Source organism: Vipera ursinii (assembly GCF_947247035.1).
Source record: "Vipera ursinii genome assembly, chromosome: 2".
In the NCBI taxonomy this organism is placed as follows: Eukaryota; Metazoa; Chordata; class Lepidosauria; order Squamata; family Viperidae; genus Vipera; species Vipera ursinii.
In genome coordinates, this window is record NC_139513.1 from 203,916,130 (window position 1) to 203,937,203 (window position 21,074).

At 40.3% G+C, this 21,074-nt stretch overlaps 1 protein-coding gene across 11 annotated transcripts in view; it reads left to right on the forward strand.

Moving 5' to 3' along the window:
* ZNF462 (zinc finger protein 462) overlaps positions 1-21,074 on the forward strand; it is a 176,447-nt gene that overhangs the window by 96,922 nt on the left and 58,451 nt on the right. For 5 of the 11 annotated variants that reach the window (XM_083352498.1, XM_083352502.1, XM_083352504.1 and 2 more), the window contains exons 6-8: positions 4,034-4,069; positions 4,571-4,689; positions 13,354-13,545. In XM_083352498.1, coding sequence (XP_083208624.1) covers positions 4,034-4,069; positions 4,571-4,689; positions 13,354-13,545 — 347 coding nt within the window. The remainder of the gene's footprint in view (positions 1-4,033; positions 4,070-4,570; positions 4,690-13,353; positions 13,546-21,074) is intronic. The other 6 variants (XM_083352501.1, XM_083352503.1, XM_083352506.1 and 3 more) reach the window with 2 other exon arrangements.

The following is a 21,074-nucleotide window of genomic DNA, read 5'->3' on the forward strand; positions in this document are numbered from 1 at the left end:
AACAGTGAAAGAGCCACTCAGAACCGGTTCCCTCACAAAAGGAAAAACTGGGAGCTGCAAAAAATGTGTGCACATGTGCGTACATGTGCGCTTGCGCAGAACAGGGTTTGACTGAAGAGTGGAGCCAAGGCGAGATATGCACCTACCCTGCATATTTGAATTGATTGGTTGAACTTTTTTAGTCCCACTTTTTTTGGGGGGGGGGACTGCACATGGCAGAGGACTGGGAGCCGCAGGAGACGGCTGGTTGCAGACCTGTGGGCTAGTCTAAACAAAAGAAGAAATAGGGCAGACATGATAGCAGTATTCCAGCATTTGAGGGGCTGCCACAAGGAAGAGGGGGTCACGTTCACCAGAGCACCAGAGGGAAGGATGAGAAACAATGGTTGGGAGAAACTGATCAAAGAGAGAAGCAACCTGGAATTAAGGAGAAACTTCCTGACAGTGAGGACAATCAACCAGCGGAACAGCTTGCCTCCAGAAATCGTGGGCGCCCCCATCACTGGAGATTTTTAAGAAGAGACTAGACAGTCACCTGTCTGAGATGCTATAGGTTCTCCTGCTTAAGCAAAGGGCTGGACTAGAAGACCTCCAAGATCCCTTCCAGCTCTATTCTATTCTTATTCTAAAAGGTGGAATAAAAATATAATAGTAACATTAATGATTATTATATTAATAACATTAATGATAATAATCCATGACTGCCATGCAGGCTCCCAATTTGTATTGTTTAGCTATTACTAGATTTCCCTCAGTTTCTTCTTTCTTGATAGCACCAGCTTCTTGTATTTTAGTCTTCCTGAGTCAGTCTCCTAGGATGGGTAGGCAACCTTGGCTCTTTTATGACTCGTGGACTTCAACTCCCAAAATTCCTGAGCCAGCCATGCTGAGGGAAAAGAGAGAAGTTTCCAAGCTGAGCCATGCTGACTCAGGAATTCTGGGAGTTGAAGTCCATGAGTCATAAAAGAGCCGAGGTTGCCTACCCGTGTCCTAGGACAAGAGATTAATTTTTTTTAATCACTTTGAATAGAAAAATGAGGCCACTAGGGGGCTAATTTTATGGGGAGACAGGGAAAGGATTTGCCCTTTTAGTTCTTTTTAAAATGATACTTTAAAAGTATTCTAAATTAAATTTAAAATTAAATTCCTTCGGGCTCCATTTTATTATTTTAAACTTGTATTTATTTATTTTTTTTAAGTTACTGGATTTCCTTTAGGATAAGTCTCCTACTAATAACTTAAAATAAAGCATATTGTGGAAATTATACTCTCAATATTTTAGTAAAGCACCGGAGATAATTGGTTTGCTCGTTCTTTGGAATTATTTCTTCATTAATATATTTCTCCAAGTTATGCATTAATCAAAATTATATTTTGTATTCTGTGGATTCAGTGAAAAGTAATAATGAAATAGTCAGGTTTTTAATGTTTTACTTATATTGTCACCTCAGTATTGATAAAAGTTATATTATTTCCAATTTATCCTACCAAAGAATATATATATAGAAAAAAACTGGAGTGATAATACAGGAACAAAAATGATAATCTTATTAGTGAATAAAAGATTTAAAAGTAATTTGCAATTCACATGATCAAATAAATGGTCTGAGGATGTTAACCATACTTTTTAAAAGTAAAAATGTCCAAATTAGAAAACAGAAGTGTAGATGGTGTTATAAAATAATGACTTTGATTCTGGGCTAAAATTAAACAGAAACAAGGTTGTATAATTTCATATTTCATTTATTTGTTTGGCAGCTGTTGTTAACAGTGATAGCTGAACAGAGCCAGCTGTGCAAATGAAACAATATTTGAGTCAATTTTAGTGATCTGTTAATGAATTCTTTCTTAGTACTCTCTCTGGTCATTTGGTGGAATAGCTAAAAATTCAGAATGTTAAACTTCAAATATTTGTTCAGCCGTAGTTTATTATATCTAACCTTAAATTGTAGTTAACCCTATCTTTTGTTTAGTGAAAATTAAGGTAAAAAAATAACTTGTTATACCAGACATAAATAAGATTAGTTCTAGTTTTCCGTTTGAACTAATGGTAAACTATCATTAAGTAAAAATACAAGCTAGTATTTCCTTTTTCTTTCCTCTGGCTATTATCATCTGAAGGATCCCTGAAAAGTGTTAGGTTTATAGATACCTCTGGTTTTCTCCAACTTCTCCACTACAGCTGTCAAACAGTTTGAAAACTGGTTTCAGAATGTGTGAAAGCACTTTTTTCAGGTGTGCGTTTTGAATTTTTCTCATTGAAGAGGTTGTGTCTGAAAGCAGAGAGACAGCCAAGAGCAACTTGATGTGGCTGCTTTGAAAAGATGAGCTTCAAAGAGGCTTTGGAATACTCTACCCCTTTGAAACATTTTTGCAAAAAAAAAAAATTCATTTTAGGTTAACCTTACCAGCCATTAGGGTTGATGGCTGTTTTTATGAAATAATTTTAAATTACATTTTAATTGGCAAATTACATTAGTCTTATTTTACTTCTGTGGTGATCATTCTACCCAGCAGAGAATAATTAAAAGTACTGGGGATACTTTTCACCTGGGGATGAAAATTTATAGCAAGGACATTTTTTTTACCGTTCAGATAAATAGCCCACTAGGAAACCAACTTCTCCCACATATTTGCATGACTTTTAGGAGATATGGCTTACTTTTGTTGGAATCAGTATCTTGAATGGATCTGTTTCATTCATATTCTGCAGGTGGCTCTCAATCCTAATTTCATTTTAGTTGTTCAGTTGTTTTCAATTAAATAGGAGTTGTGGATCTAGCACCCCTAGGCAAATGTCTTCTTTGGTGCAAAAATTCACGGCATTTTTTTTCTCCTACTAGGAAGCAGGAACTTTAACTGTCTGCTGAATATTTTTATTTCAGCTGAGGAAGACTGAAATAAATGGGCAATTGTTAGATGAAAAGAGAAGTACTTGATGCTACTGCATACTTACAAAGAGGTTAGCTATTGAAAGTCACCTACCTCTTCTCATAGTAGCAGTCATATTCAACTATGCAGGCTGCAGTCATATTCAACTATGCAGGCTATTAATAGAATTATAAAGTGAGTGCTTTCAACTTCTAAAATTTTGTGTGTGTAAACAGAGGCAAGGATTAGATAAATTTAACGGCGTCTATAGGCCTGGTACTTAGTGTGTGTGCTTCTGTGTAAGAAAAGGGGTATTGAGACAGCTGTGCATCTGTGATCCTCACCATCACCCCACACAAGATAATACCTCTTTCTGAGCCTTAGGACAAATTAAGAGAAGCTTGGTTTGAGAAACAGAACATATCTGCCTTCCTTGTCACACACCCCTGCCTTCTGGCACAGCATTCCCTTGGAGATACACACAGTTGTGTCTCTCCTTGATTTCGCTGTGTTCCTGGCTTGAAATTAAGGTGTTTACAGAGTTCCTCTTTAGGTTTTTATTCCCCATCCCCCATTTTGGGAGTCTTGTTTCGGTCCGGACAGTGATGTGATTTTTAGTTATGTTTTTAATATATGCATTGGACATATGATATGATGCCAAAAGTCTTCTTAGAGTTGGGTGACCTTAACAAATCTAATAGATGAACAATAAGCAGCTTCTCAGTTTAATCATTTTCATGTTATCAGTGGTGTGACTATAATGGTGGCGCAGTGGTTAGAATGCAGTATTGCAGGCTAACTCTGCATTCCACTGCCAGGAGTTCGATCCTGACCAGCTCAAGATTGATTCAGCCTTCCATCCTTCCGAAGTTGGTGAAACAAGGACCCAGATTGTTGGGTTGAAATGCTGACTCCGTAAACCGCTGTAAAGCACTACAAAACAGTACATAAGTGCTATTGCCCTTGCTATAGTGGAGACAGAAGAAGTGGTTCCCTTGAGTTTTGTGAGCTGAGACTTCAGTCAAAAGAAAGAAAGAAAAAAAAAAGATGGACCTGGCCACAGGCAGGTGAAGGACCAATGCACATGGTCCCACGAGGAGAAGCTAATTTGACTAGGGAGCATATTGGATATAGGTGACCACTTTCTTCCTTTCCTCCTCAGCCCTTCAGAAGACTCATGTCCACTCTTCTGGCAGAGGTACAGTTGTGCGATGCTTCTCCTTTTCTTCCTTCTTTCTGCCCTGAATTGCTATTGCTTGAGCTTTCTAACCCATCGATGGGGCCACTGGAGAGATCTGGCTTGCAGCTTAGGGGGCTAGTGGTGGTGAAGGTATTAGATGAGGAGAGGAGAGACCACTTCTCAGCTACGTAAGCTCCCTGGTGACTTCGGGCCCATCATTCGCTCTGTGTCCTACCTAGCACACGGTGATGCTGTTCTAGGGAGAAATTGGAGGAGGGAGTTCTAGGGCACGCTACCTTCAGCTCCTGAACAAAAGGCAGGATATAAATCCAATAAATAATAAATATTCAATGGTCCTGCATCTCTTCTGTGAAAAGAAAATACACTTGTGCTGGCGCAGAGGGTACGGTAAATGTCTTTAGCCATCCCGTACTAGTTGAAATGATTGATATTGTTGCTTCTTTCTTTTTCTTTTTCTTTTCTTTTTTTGCTTCCCATTGCTGCTTTTCTCCTGCCAAGTTTGGACCGCCATATGCAAGCACACCATGGACATCACAAACCGTTCCGCTGCAAACTCTGCCCTTTCAAGTCCTCCTATAATAGCCGGCTGAAAACTCACCTACTCAAAGTCCATGCTGGTAAGTCTCTTCCTGAGTTTCATAACAACAAGGTCCCCTTACTTTTTTTTTCCCCCTCACTGTTTTCTGCTGCTGTAGCCTCGTCAATTAACAGTAGCTTGCAGCCTTAAAGTGAGCCTTGGGGCCAATTAGGGGAAAAGTGCTTAAGTTAAGCTAATTCTCCATTCAGCAAATCTTAAGCTGGAATTGAACCAACTGAGTTAGGTGATCCTAAATTAGACACATGCTGGAACTTAATTCCAGAGCCATAATTAAACTTCTACTAGGGTGGAAACCAGGGCAAGAGGTTGAATTAAGAGCTTAGGCTACAGCAGAACAGCCAGCCCCTTTGGATAGTAAATGTTAATCAGGTCGAAATAAAAGAGCTGAGCCAAACATTCACATTCAGATTAAGCGGTGTAATTTTACACTTTGTTTTGAGCTTAATCATAGCCATTGTTCCTTGCATATTTTGTTGTTTGGCATAATTTTGTGTTTACGTTAACAGTCTGCTTTTTTGTTACTGTGCAAATATCACATATTGAACACTTATAAGGACGTGGACATATGATGTTGCTATATGGTTCAGTGAGAATAAGCAACGAGAATGGCATGCACACTTTAATAGACAATTCATGCACAGATCATCATGCTTAAATGAACATTTTGAAGCATGTATATTCTAAGAAATCACATTCTGATCAAGAATCTCAATGTGTTATGTATTAACCCAAGGCATGCTGGGTGCATTTCTTTTCCTCAGCAGACACTTTATAATCTTTAAAATGTGGGGAACCATGAATATTTTAATGTACCGTAATATTCTGAAACTTCAGTTTCTATAGTTTACCTAAATTCTAGTAAGTATTACAGTGTGTAGCCTATTCAGTAAAGCATAGAGAAGTCAGGTGAGTTTGTTAAATGAGAATTTAATCTGACAGTTATAATTTTGAAACATAAATAGCAATAGTTCAAAAGCAATTAAGTACAGCCGGCCAATTCATTAGTTAATGGGAATACATTTCAAAATCTAGAACTTCAATAATAGTTGTGGGCTTCAGAGATTCCTCTTCAAAATTAATGTTGTTATTTTTTATAGTTGTGTCTGATCGTTCTTGTAAGGCTTAGTTCTTCAATAAGTACAGCATAGTCTTTGATTGGCTGTCATGTTCTGTCCTATTATGAATTCATTTCTGATGAGCTTTGGTTTCATGTATCAATTAGTCCCAAAAATTGGGGGGGAGAGGGTAGATTGGCCCCATCATTCAGGTTGCTCTACTGTGTATAATTTTGAGATCAGATATTTAGGAAACTATATTGCTGAAGGTATTCCCTAAAGTCAGTTGTTCCAGTTTATATTATTTCAGGAATGTTTAGCCTAAAAATACTTGCATGCGATTTACAATGTTTGCGATCCTCTGTAACATAGTCATAAGTATCAAGATGTGATTATGTGATCTTCATTGTGTTCTGTGATGCTACATTTTTACCAAAGTTTACATATCAGGATCATATGACTTATTTCTACTTTGACCATTTTTGCCCACAATTATCTTTCAATTCAAAACTGGCATTTTATTTCCCAGCTAGACATGACAGAGGTACTATATTTATTCAGTTCTATTTTGATTGAGTATAGAATTAACTTGTGGTATTTTCTACCCCTAGATACAGAACTGGCCACTAGCCTAGATGGTTTTAAACAGGGGTTGAGCACATTCATATACATGACTATCAGTGGCTAATAATCTTGATAATTAAGGGAATTTCTGTTCAGTGTCTCTGAATGCCAGCTGTTTCATTTAGTCAGCAGAGGAACGGTGGCTGCTTGTACATTTGCTTATACACATCCTGAAAACATTTATTCAACATTGTAAACGGAATATTATATTAGAATCATCAAGTTGAAAAGGACTTTGGGAATAAACTAGATTCACCCTTTCTTCTAGCTTAATAAAGTTGTTCTTATGAGCCTGGGTATGCTGCACAGTATATATTTTTTATATTACTAGGTGTCCATTTCAGGTGACTCTTAAATAGAAAATGGCCAGATTTGGAGATTTCTTTCAGAAACTTTTTTTTAAAACAAATGAAGTGTTGCCTTTGAAATGCTACCATATTTCTTTGTAGCCACAGTTCCTACTTAGGTTTCTTCATTTGATTGGCTACAGATATTTCCTTTCGCATTTCTGAGATTCTTGACCTAATGTATACTATGTAACTAATCCTTTGGAAAGCAATTTAGGCCAATTAATTGTCTGTCTGCAGAATATCTTTTGCTTGTTTTTTAACGTCAAAGGGTTTGTTTGGGTTGTTGAATTATTAGCCGCATAACCAGAAGTAGAGCAAGAGGCCTGGAAGCATTTAGTGTCTTGCTAAAATGTATTTTGGGGTTATAAGATGCTGTCTCAATGGAGGACTCAAATAATACCTTTCTGTACTAAAAAAAAAACTGAGCCTCTCATAATATTCTCTGGTGACCTCCGTATTCTATTTTCTATTTTTATTCTACACAATTCATTTTTTGCCATTCTAACTTTTACTCAAAACATTCACATGTATGGGACTTCTGTTTTGTGAACAAACTTAGAATATGGATAATATAATATACATACGCGCGCGCACACACACACACACACACACACACACACACACACAGAGTACAACATACTCATCCTGCTGTAGACGTTGGCATTTCTGCTTTTTGTATTTAAGCATCTGGAACAGTCATTTTTCTACCAACAGTTGGCTGATGGGCTTGTTTATACATATACTTAGCAACGCATCTTAAGGCACTGCCATTTGTTTTCCCCTTGTCAATTCTTATTTTCATATTCTCATGTGGTAACTTCTGGCTGAAGTGTGTATTTTGGTCTGCTGGGATTGTACTTAGAAGAAACACTAGAATCAGTTTGTGGCAGGTATTCTCACTCCCATGAATATCTCCTGTTTCCTGGTGCATAAAAAATCGATAACTATCAGCAGCTCATTTATCTGAATGTACAATGCAGGATCCAATCTGGGTCAGTCACCAGGACCAGAGCTTTAGTCTTCCGAGTTCTCAGACGTGTGCTGGAGCACATCCTCAGGGAACTTTTGGTGAGAGAGATCCCTGAGGACAGGCTCCAGCACGTGTCCGGAAGCTTGGAAGACTAAACCTCTGGTCTCAGTGATCAATCCAGATTGGATCTTGCATCATTATCCTTGGGCATGATAATGTACAATGTACAATCCCTCCTATTAGAGCAGGGGCCCCCAACCTTTCTGGGTTGGCGGCCCTGTGGGAGAGGAAGGGGCAGGCACCTTACGCGCACATGCACAAACCTGAATGTGGCCACACATGCATGTGCACACATAAACAGGCCATGTGCATTTGACCATGCAAACAGGGCTGCGAGCATGCGTGTGAGGCTCTCAGCAACACTGGCGCCTGTGTGAAGCTTGTGGCGCCACTGCTGCCAAGCTTGTAGCGATGCTACCACCGGCACGAGGATCGCACTGTGGCCTGCTTGCGGTGCTGCCGCCGCCCGCACAAAAAATCCATGGCAATGCCACCTGCGTGTGGCATGCCGCCTACCTGCCGCTTGCGTCACTGCCACCGCCCACACAAGGTTCGTGGCAATACTGCCACTCATACAATACTAGTAGCACTGCCGCCGCCTGAGCAACACTTGGGGCAACAGTGGCAAGGGCACGTGTGAGCACACGCGCCCTTGCACTGCCCTGCTGTTCACGCGGTCCGGTGCACAAGAGGTTGGGGACCTCTGGTCTAGGTAATCACCATGAGTCAAAATTGACTTTGATGGCACAACAACAAATATTAGATAAGATAAGATAACCTTTATTGTCATTTTTTTTACTGTGGGCACAATGGCACACATCAAAAATGAAATTTAGTTGCCTGCTCTCAAAGTGAAATACATACATGACACATACCTGAACATACTATATGCAACGTATGTATAGACCCACACTCCTACATATACATAACAAATAAATACTGTCCATCTTGAATCTATAACGGAAGGTGGAAGCCTGAGAGTTCACAAGGTTAATACCACGGAGCCCCCTCCTCCCAGAAGGTAACAAGGAAAACAGGTCGTGAAGAGGATGTGTAGCGTCCCAGACAGTCTTACGGACCCTGCTCAAGCAACGCTTCTGTGCTATGTCCTGGATGGGAGGGAGGGAACTGCCAATGATCTTTTCGGCCATCCTCACCACTCTCTGCACCGCCTTCCTGTCTGAAGCAGTGATTAGATTATTTTGCGGGTTCTTTCTAACCTGTCTCCCCCCCAAATTTTGGTGCAGGAGGAATAGCAGGAAGGTTGAATAGGTAAACCTGAACCATAAATGTAAGTCTGCCTCAGTAAAACAAAAACAAAAAAAAAACCCTTCTCATCATTCATACTTTGTAATCTCCTGAAACAGCCATCTTTTCCTCTACCTAAATGTCATTTTGTTTTTTAAAATGAAATTTTGTTCATCATAAACAATTGACCTAAATAAGCATTATTATATAACATCCACCAGATCTTAGAGCAATCTTGCTTTCATGTCAAAGACTATGTCCTTGTAAAATTTGAAACCCTTTTATTACTTAGTTCCTAATTGCACTCCGTTTTGTCCTTTGATCCTTTTGCACGTTTTCCATCTAACATCATTATAGTCACTTTGTTAGTGCATCTTCAAATGTTCTCAGTCGTTCGGGCACCAAAAGCAGTTAGGTTAATTCATAATTCTATTATGCTGCATTAGATTCTTATAATGAAAGATGATCAGAATGCAAGATGGGTTAGAAGCAGTGATGGGATTCAGCCAGTTCGCACCACTTCGGCAGAACCGGTAGCTAAATCTTTGTTGCCAAGGCCCAGAACGGACTTCCGGAAGCGGCATCCACGCAGAGAACCGGTTGTTCACACATTTGAATCCCACCACTGGTTAGAAGTCATAGAATCACAGGGCTGGAAGAATCCTTGGAGGTCTTCTAGTTCAGAGTTCACCAACTTTTCCGGGTTGGTGGTCCAGAGCAGGAGGAGGGGAGAAAGAGGGGATAGTTTTATAGGAGGGGCATTCCTGTGCTCATGCATGTGCGCTTGCATGAGCACCCATTGTTTGCATGAGTGGGGCTAAGAACACAAGTGGGGCTGAGAGCACCTGTGATGCATAAGTGAGGCCCCCAGCACTTGCGTGAGTGGGGCTGTGAACGCCTGCGATGCTCACAGGTGTGGGGCCCCGAGCGTCCGCAACACTCGCACAAGTGAGGCCCCAAACATGCGTGTGCGCCAGCCAACCACACATGCAGCCCAGTTGTGAAGAGGCCATGGATCAATAGTGGGCCGCAGCCCACAGGTTAGGGACTCCTGTTCTAATCTAACCTCCAACCTCCTGGACAAATGGTTGTCCAGTCTTGTCTTGAAAACCTTCATTGATGAAGCGCTTACAACTTCAGGAGGCAAGCTGTTCCATTGACTAATGGTTCTCACTCTCAGAAATTTCTCCTTAGTTCCTGTTGGATCTTCCTCTGATGAGCTTCCATCCATTGCTTCTTGTCCTGCCCTCAGGTGCTGAATTGACTCTTTGGGAATCACATCAAAGACAATTAGAAAGTAGAAATTATTTCCCATTAGGCCAGCTACATGAGGCTCATTCCCCATTGACATATACTTTACTGTTCCATTTTGCTATTTTGTTTATATATACTGCTCTTATGACTTTAAAGAATTGTAAATGTCAGGAGGTGGTGGTGGTGGTGGTGGTGGTGGTGGTTTTCCATGTGTGTGTAATTGATGTAAGAGAATACTGGGGAAAAAATTTTAAGACACTTACGTGAGAGTAGTATTGATACACCAGACAGTGGAATTGAAATGAATGTTATCACTATAAGTACTGAAGGGAAAAAATGATGAAAAGCAATTAATAGATGCTCTGAGAACGTTGGAAAATGGTAAGGCTGCAACCGTGGTGGTGCAGTGGTTAGAAGGCAGTATTGCAGACTAATTCTGCCAGCAGTTCGATTTTCACCGGCTCAAGGTTGACTCAGTCTTCCGTCAGTAACATGAGAACCCAGATTGTTGACTCTGTAAACCATTTAGAGAGGGCTGTAAAAGCACTGTGAAGCAGTGTATAAGTCTAAGTGCTATTGCTATTGCTATAGATGGTGGAACTGGAGAAATATCAAAAGAGGAATGTGGTTTGGAATGGCTGTGCATTTATATAATGTGTGTGAAGATTTCTTCGGTGTCTGATGATTGGAAGACTGCCATTATGTTCTTTTATACAAACGAAAATATAACAAGAAGGAATGCAAAAATTATACAGCAATTAGATTGTCTCATATGCCTGAGAAAGTTTGGGTAGAATTCTGAACTCAGAATGTGGCACTGAGCAGAGTTGGAGAAATGCATATGGTGCTATGCCAACCAAAGGGTTAGAAAGCAGAAGTTTTGTTTTTGAGCAGGTTAGTGAAAAATATATCAACGTAAGAAAGAAAAGTTATTATACTGATTGATATATAGAACACATGCTAAAATAGCATTGAATTAAGCAGAGCTTTTTTTTGTAAAAGAAAAAGGTGCCGGAACTCACACAGGTCATACAACCCGCCTTGCCTACCCTACAAGGTTCCATCCAAAAAAGGTGCCGGAACTCCGTTCTGAGCGTTCTGTGAGGAAAAAAAGCCCTGGAATTAAGGAATTAGGGTTGAAAGCTGTTGAGAATAGTCTGTTGAATGTAAAGTATGTTCAAGAATAGTAAGAATAATGAATAATAGAATAAAAATAAGAAACAAATGCTATACACATACATACACACACACACACACACACACACACACACACACTATAAAATACATTGACATTAGAGGTACATTTTTTTTGGGAATATGAATGTGTACATTTCTGTAGAAACGATGCTAAGTTGCTGGCTGAAGACCCAGATGATTTGCACTTAATATTGTGGATCTAAACATTAACGTATTAAAAGACCAAAGTAGTTACCTTTGACATGAATAATAAAGTTAAGCACTGCAAGCTGTGCAAAAATTGTGAAAAACAAGAACAGGGTTTTTTTAGATGAATTTGTGGGCCTCGGTAAAATATTTATCGAAGATGGGAAACTGAAAGCACATAGAAGTGATTTGGTGATGTTAAGAACAAAAAAATGGGTCAAGAGGAAACACAAGAGGATACGATCTTCAAAAACAATGAGAAATTTAAAGGAAAGGCAGCGTATAGATGTAGTGGATACAAGGATGATTTTCCAGTATAGAAAGGTAAGGAAAATTATGGTGTTACAGGTAATACTCATTTAATAATGGAAATTGGGACCAGAAATCTCATCACTAAATTGTGCAGTTGTTAAGCATGATGTCATACAACTATGCTACTTAGTGATAACAATTCTGGCAGCCCCAGTTGCCATCATTAAGTGACAGCAATGCAGTTGTAAAGCAGCGATATAACATGGCGGTGATTTGCAACTTCTTGTCGGCTTTCCCATTGACTTTATGAGAAGCCAGCAGGGATGGTTACAAATTGTGATCACATGACCATAGGATGCTGTGATGATTGGAAATGCAGGGCAGTTTACCAAATGCCTGAATTGTGATCACATGACTGGGGGTGCACTGTGGAGGCTGCAGCTAAGAGGACCAGTTGCTATCACTTACTAATGGTACTTAACACCTGCCACTGAACAAGTGAGAACGACCTGTATAAGAATTAAATTTCTTTCTCCTTTTGATACTTATGCTTTAATTCCTCTGGGCTATGTTTTCCTGTTCCTTTTGTGCGCTTACCTTGCTTCCCCGGGAAAGAAATAATGTGATGAGGATGTAAGTCTGTATGTATCATGCCCAAATGTCAAGTTCAATTCAAGTAAAAGGATTAATTAGTAGTTACCAGTAGACACACTAGGAAAGTTTACAGTTTCACCCCTGGACTCATGACCTCAATCAACACGGTACAAGTAACACATCATTAATCATGTTAATGAGGGTTATTATCATTTAAGTACTGTTTGGCATGAATATTATGTTTTCACTGTACACTTTTAGCCCCTGGTATTTCCCTTCTTGTCTCTTGGAGATTGACTTGCTTCCTCAAGCAAAACTGCCCCCAACCCCATTTTCTGCCCCCCTCCAGCAATTTTTGTTAAGCTTTGCCGGCCCCATGGATATGCCTTACCTAGGGAGTTTTCACCATGGATAAAACTGTCAGCAGCTCATTTGTCTGAATGTGCAATCTCTCATATTAGAGACAGTTTGGTATAGAGGTTAAGGCACCAGGCCAGTGACTGTGGGACCCTGTGAGTTCTAACCCTGCCCTAGGCAGTGTGACTTAGGCTTCGGGCCGGCCATTCTCTCTCAACCCTAGGAAAAAGCAATGACGAACCGCTTTCCAAAACTTGGTTTGAAGGAAAGAACAGCTTCTAGTATGGCAACCGGGTTTCACTTTTGGCCCCGAGGCTATAGGAAATAGGACAGTTCAAACAATCTTATCCCGTAGGATTCACCCACCCACCCAAAGGAGAGGATCCCATGGGATTTGATTAAAATCCATTGCCGATTCCATTTGAACAACAAAAAAAAATCCCCTCCCCAAGCTTCCTTTCCCACCTGCCTACTTTCCCCCCCCCCTTCCTCTTGTCCTGTGAGCTGATGACTTGCTTGTTGTTTTGCTCAAACAGGTGAACATGCGTACAAATGTTCCTCCTGTTCCTTTTCCACCATGACAATCAGCCAGCTAAAAGAGCACTCTCTGAAAGTCCATGGGAAGGCATTGACACTACCAAGACCACGAATTATCAGCCTTGTAACCTCGCATGCTCAACATGCCTCCAAGAACCACACTACTGCTGAAGAAGCGGAAGACTCGAATGGTAAGAGGTGCTCTCGCCACCCCCCCACCACCCCCCTCCCCAGGGTTCTAGAGGGAGAATCTGTTTCTTCTCTTCATGGGGGAAAAAAAAAAGCAGTCTAATTCAGGTAATTTTTTTTCACTTGTAAAAAAGAAGAAGAAGAAAAAAAATCCCTTCCCAACTAAGCATATTGCAACCCGCGGATGTCTATAGGCACAGAAGAGCAGTGCTCATTACTCGTGTTTTATCCCTATAATTGGCACGTAAACCATTTAGATTTCCCTGCGTTTTTGGCCCGTTGTCTTAGGATCCCGCATTGCTATCCATATTTTGCAGCTTTCAAATGAAGAAGCAGAAGCATTACAGACTTTCCCTAGCCGAGGATTGTCTTGCGGAAACGAGGCTAAAATATTGTTGATCCTTGGCTGTCACCATTCGTACAATAGCAGCGAGAGGTGTTTGGGAAAGCAAATTTGTTGATTCATTTTTAAGCCATGCCATATGGAGTCAGGCAACATGAAATGTGAGCCTTCCTTAACTATAGTAAAGAGATGCGCCCTGCAATCCTTCCTCTCAACACATATTATCTTTCGTATAAATTCTGACATATTCTGACACCAGGCTGTGAAAATATCTATAAAAACCAGCTAGCAAGTCTCTGAGTAGCTGTAACAAAATTTCTAACCACCATAAAGAGTAATGCTGTGAACTGGTCCACCACTTCGGCTTATTGGGGTCTAAATAAATGGCCTAGGGATTTTTGTTTAGCAAACGTGGCACCTGTGAATGGAAAAGTCTGGTGGTAATGCTTAGTATAATTAATTTCTTAGACTTCTATAACTTTTCCATATAACAGATTGTTTAGAGTTTGATAATTTACTTTTAAAGCTTTATCAGGTTGCACACATTTAATAAAGTTTGGTTAGTTTATCGTGTTTCAGATTGTGTAATTTTTGTCATCTTGCTTAATCTTAAAAAACTATGAAGGGTCAGACAAATACTTTAGCATTATATATCTCTGTCTCAGACTGTTTTAGTAGATTTAGTAGATCAGTTAGAACAATTAATCAGTGGAACAACCTGCCTCCAGAAGTTGTGAATGCTCCAACACTGGAAATTTTTAAGAGGAGACTGGACAGCCATTTGTATGAAATGGTATAGGTTCTCCTGCTTGAGCAGAAGGCTGGACTAGAAGATCTCCAAGGTCCCTTCCAATTCTAGTGTAGTCTAGTCTAGTCTATATCATTAATCCTGATTTAAACCAAAGTAGTGAGTAAAAGAAGCATTTTTTTTCCTAGCATGAGGCGGGGGGAGGGGGGGTTGTATCTTTTTCTTCATTAGGACAGACATTGCCTTTGTTTTTATATAATATTTGTGAGATGACTAAATTAAATTGAAGGGCTTTGGATGTTGGAGGGAAAAAGAATCTGTTGATTTTATTAAAAGGCAGTTTCTTATATAAGCAGCAATACAGTCTGTGTTTGCTCTCAATTATATACTTGTTCAAATGTGATGGTGAAATATACTTTATTTTCAAAATATATAATTTTACACCAAGAGGCTATTAGGAAAAAAAATGTGTAATCCCAAACAACTTAATATTGGCCATGGGGTTGGGGAATTCATTGTATTTTAAGTCATGTCCCTAATAACAAGAAACCAGTCCACATATTAGCAAAAAGGAGTCTTTGTTAGCCAGATCAGCTTACAGAATTAGAAAGACTGTGTTGTAGATATCCACTCACCCTTTACTAATAGATTTATTAATCACATTATTTTTTGACAATTAATGGAAACGGCCTGCTAAGGTGCCCATCAGAGTACAGGTGTTGAAATAATGAAATTGACATCCTCAGCCTCGGATGAAACCCCTCCAGTGATTTTTCTAAACTTTATACCGCTGGACATCAATTTCATTACAGGCAGTCCTTGACTTACAACTGTTTGAAGTTATAGCTCAGAGGTCCCCCACCTTTTGGGCACCGGGGACCGGTTACATGGAGAGAGATTTCTCCGCGGACCAGAGGGGGTATGGATTTTGTGTGCTGCTTGCATCCCGCGGATGGGGCTTTGCTTGTTTGTGTGGACTGGTTGCTGGCATGCCGCGGCCTGATACTGGTCCATGGACTGGGGGTTGGGGACCCCTGTTATAGCTGCACTGAACAAAGGCAGTTATGACCAGTGCTTGAAGTTTCTGTCATTGCAGTGCCCCCTCTGGTCACATGATAAAAATAAAGGCATTTGGCATCCCACCTGCATTTACAACTACAGGGGCATTTCAACTTCCTCTTCCTTCCTATTTCCTCCTCACATCTGCACCCTGTTTGCTAACCAATACGGCCACGTGCCATTGTCCTTTATGACTGCATCACTTAGCAACAGAAATCCCAGTCCCAATTATGGTTATAAGTTGAGGCCTACCTGTGCATTCCTTGAAGCGATTCCTGTCTCTAGAAGGGCTTTCATGTATAGAACAAGCTCAACAGGCACACTTTACTGCTCAGTTGCTCACCGTTGCTCCTTGGTGTGTAAAGTTAAGTGGTGGTTTAAAAACAGAGAAAACTGGGTGCATATATAGGACCGAGGGGATATATGGCAGAGAGTGTTTTGGACCTCTTTCACATTTCTAAGTACAGGTAGCCCTTGACTTACAACAGTTTGTTTAGGGACTGTTTCAGGTTTCAACGGCACTGGGGGGGGAAGTGACTTATGATCATTTTTTCACACCTACAACCGTGGCAGTCACCCCAAGGTCACGTGATCAAAATCCAGACACTTGGCATCATATTGATGACCGTTGCGGTGTCTCGGGGGTTGTTGTTGGTCATGTGATCACCTTGGGTCACCTCCTGGCAAGCAAAGTCAGTGGGGAAGCCAGATTCATTTATCGACCGTGTTACTAACTTAACAGCTGCAGTGATTCACTTAACAATTGTGGCAAGAAAGGTTGTGAAATGGGGCAAAAGCCCCTTCACAACTGTCTCGCTCAGCAGCAGAATCGTTGCTGCTCCATTGTGGTTGTCACCTGTACTTTGTATTAACTTTTATCAGACTTCCTTAGATAGGCAGATTTCTGTAACACCAAGCCCATTGGGTTAAATTCCATCTAGCTGCACGCGGCCTCAAGCAACACAGTCACATTTCTTTTTCACACAATGACTGGTTCCCGTGTTTTCTAGAGGAACATGGAGCTATGTCAGCGAACCAAAGGGATTACCGAGAGCGGACCAAAAATGATTATGTCCTTCTTCCATTTCAGCCACAGGCTGTTGGCTAACAAACAGAGTAGTCAGGGCCTGGGATATCCAGCCTGGGATATCTTCTGCTGTGGGTCAGTATTAAGCAGCTGTCGACAATGGATGATTATATAGTAGAAATGACACTCCTAGCTAGGGAAAGGCAGATTTAACACACAGTTTGTGAAATCCTGTTGTGGTTAAGCAGTTTGCAAATACATGCGGTCTAAGATTGTAGAAAGGCCTTAGGTGGTTTCTGGGTTGGTTTGTTTTTTTTCCCCTGAGGTGTGAAGTAACAGTCAGAGCGGGTCAGTCTTGGTGTGAGGATTTGTAGAGAATATTTGTGTACTCAAGCTGCTGTTTTACTGGAGAGCGGTGTTTAGTAATTAAATGTTAGACAGGCTTCTTCACCAGGTGCTCCCTGCGCTGTGGCACTGCAGTGTGGAAATGACTTTTGCAGCAAGAGGGAGCTTGTAAAAGCAAATTTATACTACTGCAAAGAAATTATATATTGACAGTGGATATTTTTAGAGCAGCGGAATTTATGATTGGGCATAACCACAGCTAGGGATACCTGTGGCAGCTAGTAAGATCCTGGCCAGATTGAGAATGTCTTATTAATAATGTCTTATTTAAGAAGTATAGCTCCATGATAAAAATGTTGAGTATGAGGGTGAAGGTTCGTTCTCCGAGCTTGTGGGTTGTTACCTAGCTTGTTACCTAGCCTGGTAACAAACGTTTCGTTACCAGGCTAGGTAACATCTTCAGCCGCAACAAAGAGAACAAAGCTTCATCCTACACCTGATATTTGCCACTATTGCAAAATTCTGTATATTAATATGTATTGCTTGATCATATCTACGTGGTTGTTCATCCCAAAACAACTCTCGTCAAGATTGGTTTATTGTGATGTCAGAAACAGTAGTCTACCTTCCTCATCATCTCCATCTCCATCTCCGCAAGCCATAGTCAGAAGCTATGATTAGTTGTGGTCTTCACCACTCCTGATGTTTGGAGGGGGGGGGAATATCCACCTAAGTTCAAACATCATAGTCAGTAAATCGTGGAAGGCAATTTTATTTTTTGGAAAGAAGAGCAAAGTGAGATCAACAAGGAAACTATACTAGCAAATTGTTGTTTATGATAATTTTTTAAAGTTCTGGCTATAGATTACTTAGGAACAAAAACTGATAAAAAAAGAATGGTTAGTTGAAGAGGGAAACCTATCTATCTCATTACCATTTTTTCAGCAAAGCCAAGCTTGTTCCCTTTATAACAAACCACAATGGCACCAAAATTTGGATATAGGTGTAAGGATATCCTTCGTGGGTCATCTTTCTCCATGCCTACAATTATAATATTAAATGAGTCACTTGATAATCTGGGATGTAAGTGAAGATAGCTAAATGAGTCATGGGTGATGGAGGATATTACATTATGGAACGACTGGGCTTGATTCCAGTCTACCAAAACGATGGAATAATGCATTTATTTCTGTTTCAGCACCCTAGGTATTTAGGTTGCTTTTGGATGAATAGCAATGCTGATTTTAAAGATGGGAAAGAAACTAATTTTAAAAAACAAAGAACCTATACCTACTATCAAACCAAATATTTAATAAAAGTTCTTGCCCCACAAATGTTGCAGTTCAAATTCATCTCTGAATGATTCTGGGAACTTTTCAAGAAAGTTACCAAAGAAGAGATTAGAGAGAAGGTGGGGAGATGCATAATCCTAAGAGATTTTTTGCATGCCAAGAATTATATCACTTTAACTTTGCATTCTTTAAAGCTGAAACAAGGTGTCAAGTGGCTTCTAACATACAAATTATTATTTAGCAGTTGGCTTCAGTAGAAATGTTTTGCTTTAAAAACTTACAGCACATCGCAAGTTTAACTTTGCAATTTACAATAGTATTTGAATTACAGTTTAAAAAAATCTCCCAACTCTACAGGTAATAAATAATAATGATAATTTATTTAACTTGTATGCTGCCGACCCGATGACGCCGAGTGGCCCAGAATATCGAAGAGTTTTGAATCAACTCAATAAAACATAAAAGAAACATACATTAAGATATAGCATTATATACAAGAAGTACAAGCAGATTCATAAAATGAATGAATTGGGAATGAATATTTTCAGTTGTCATGCAAAGGATAAAATGTCTTTTGAATTCTTTTAAGACAAATCTCATATACTTTGGCACCACAGCCTGCATCAACTTATAAAAATACACACCCAAAAAGTCCTTACTTATGTCAAATGTACAGACAGTGCTGCTGTTGGAAATAGAAATAAGAACAATATATTTTGAAAGGAGAGTGTTTGGATAAGCATTAGAATTAGTGAAAATTATTGCAATTACAAATGTTGTTGTTTTTGGTGATTCCTTTTTGAAACTGTTGAAAGCTCTTCTAGCAATACTTTGCAGAGTACTGGATATTTTATTTTCTCCTCTGACACCATATTTCACAGGCATCCACATTGTGTGCATTAAAATATCAAGGTCCCTTTAGACCATAGAGGAAGCAACTTCCCATGTTTTGAGGCTTTAGCTCTCATCAAACTCCAGGGATCTTGGATTCCTCCTCAAGGTTAAAAATCAACACGCTGTTTGTGATGCACAGAAGACTCTTGGAAAGAACCCCCCCAATTCTACAAAGATGAAAAGTTGCTTAGCTTTCTGAGTGTAGCATTTGGGAGCTTCCCTTCTCTGCTTTTGCAGTCCCTTTTAATTCAGGGTTATCTAAGGTTAGCCTTACATCTCATTTCCATTCATCATAGTTAAGACCCAATCATGTTTTGCGTTATTATAGGCAGTCAGATGTTTGGACTGGATTTGGCATTGTTGTCCACCTCTCAGGTCCTTCCTAAGACCTGGGATAGGCAGATGTTATTTGATGATGTTAAATGTACTGTTGCAGAATGTAAGCTATTCCACGTGAAGCAGCCTTTTGAATTGACGTGGTGATTTTGTCAATGCTAATGATGTTCAGTGGTGAGCCAGTTGTTTTGGAATAGCACCCAAGGTGCCTATCACTATTGGGCGCTGTCTTTGCTTTCTTTTGCCACATTCGTTCTACTTCTATTTGCAGATCTTTGTATTTTGTGATTTTCTCCCGTGCTTTCTCTTCTGCTATCTCCAGGTTCTGCAACATCCAGTATCCAGACTTTTTTGTCTTTCTTATAAACAGTCACTTTATTTTTCTTATTGACTATTGTTATTACAGTTGGCCGCAAATCAGCCAGATGTTCAGACTGTCTGAAGGACCTGGGATAGATAGAAGTTATCGTTTGATTGTTAAGATTCATCACACAGTCAGCCAGAAGTTTTGACATTTAGATTTGGCATTTTTATCCACTTATCAAGACCTTCCCAAGGACCTGGGATAGGCAGATGTTTTTGCTCAACAATGATACAGGATGGTGATGGTGTCACTGGATATAAGCTGTTCCGAATAAAGTTGCTTTTGTAAATGACTGGGGGTGATTTTGTTAATGCCGATGGTGTTCAAATCTGAAGGACTGAAGAAGATGCACTTGAAGCTTGTATACCACAAAGGATTGTGGTTGTTGGTCGCACAGTCAACCAGATGGATGATGATGATAATGATGATGATGATGATGTTTGGTCACATAGGTAGCCAGATGTTTAAATTGGATTGGGCGTTTTTATCCACCTATTGAGTCCTTTCGAAAGAACTGGAATAGGCAGATGTTGATGGTGTTAAAGGTGTTGTCGCAGGATGTAAGCTGTTCTCCAGCATGATAGATGGAGAATCCACGAATGGGTTAACTCTGTCTTCCTGCCCAATTAGACTAAGTCAGTCAAACTTGCCACGCCTCTCCTGGCCCAGGACAAGATGTGGTAATTTTGGCTCCCAGAATCTTGCTGAATCATCTCTTCTGAGTAATTGAGCAGGTCGTATATATTTTTTTCCCCTTTGTGGATTCAGCACAGTGCGTAATTCCCCTGAGATTCTTTCCCCTTCCAGCTGCAAGCTCTGACTGAGCTGCAGCCTTCTGGAGGTTTCAACTGTTTCGCTGTAGTTCTTCTCAGGATCGGAGTTTGCCCTTCTCTTTCCAGCTGCAGCTCTGATTTAGCTGCAGTCTCTCAGAAGCCCCAGGCCAGGGGTAGGCAACCTTGGCTCTTTTATGGACTTCTGACTCAGGAATTCTGGGAGTTGAAGTCCATGAGTCATAAAAGAGCCGAGGTTGCCTACCCTTGCCCCAAGCTGTTCTTTCGCGGCACACTAGTTGCAGCCGCCATTTTGAATTCCAGCTTACCAGCAGCTGACCAAGAGGAGGCTC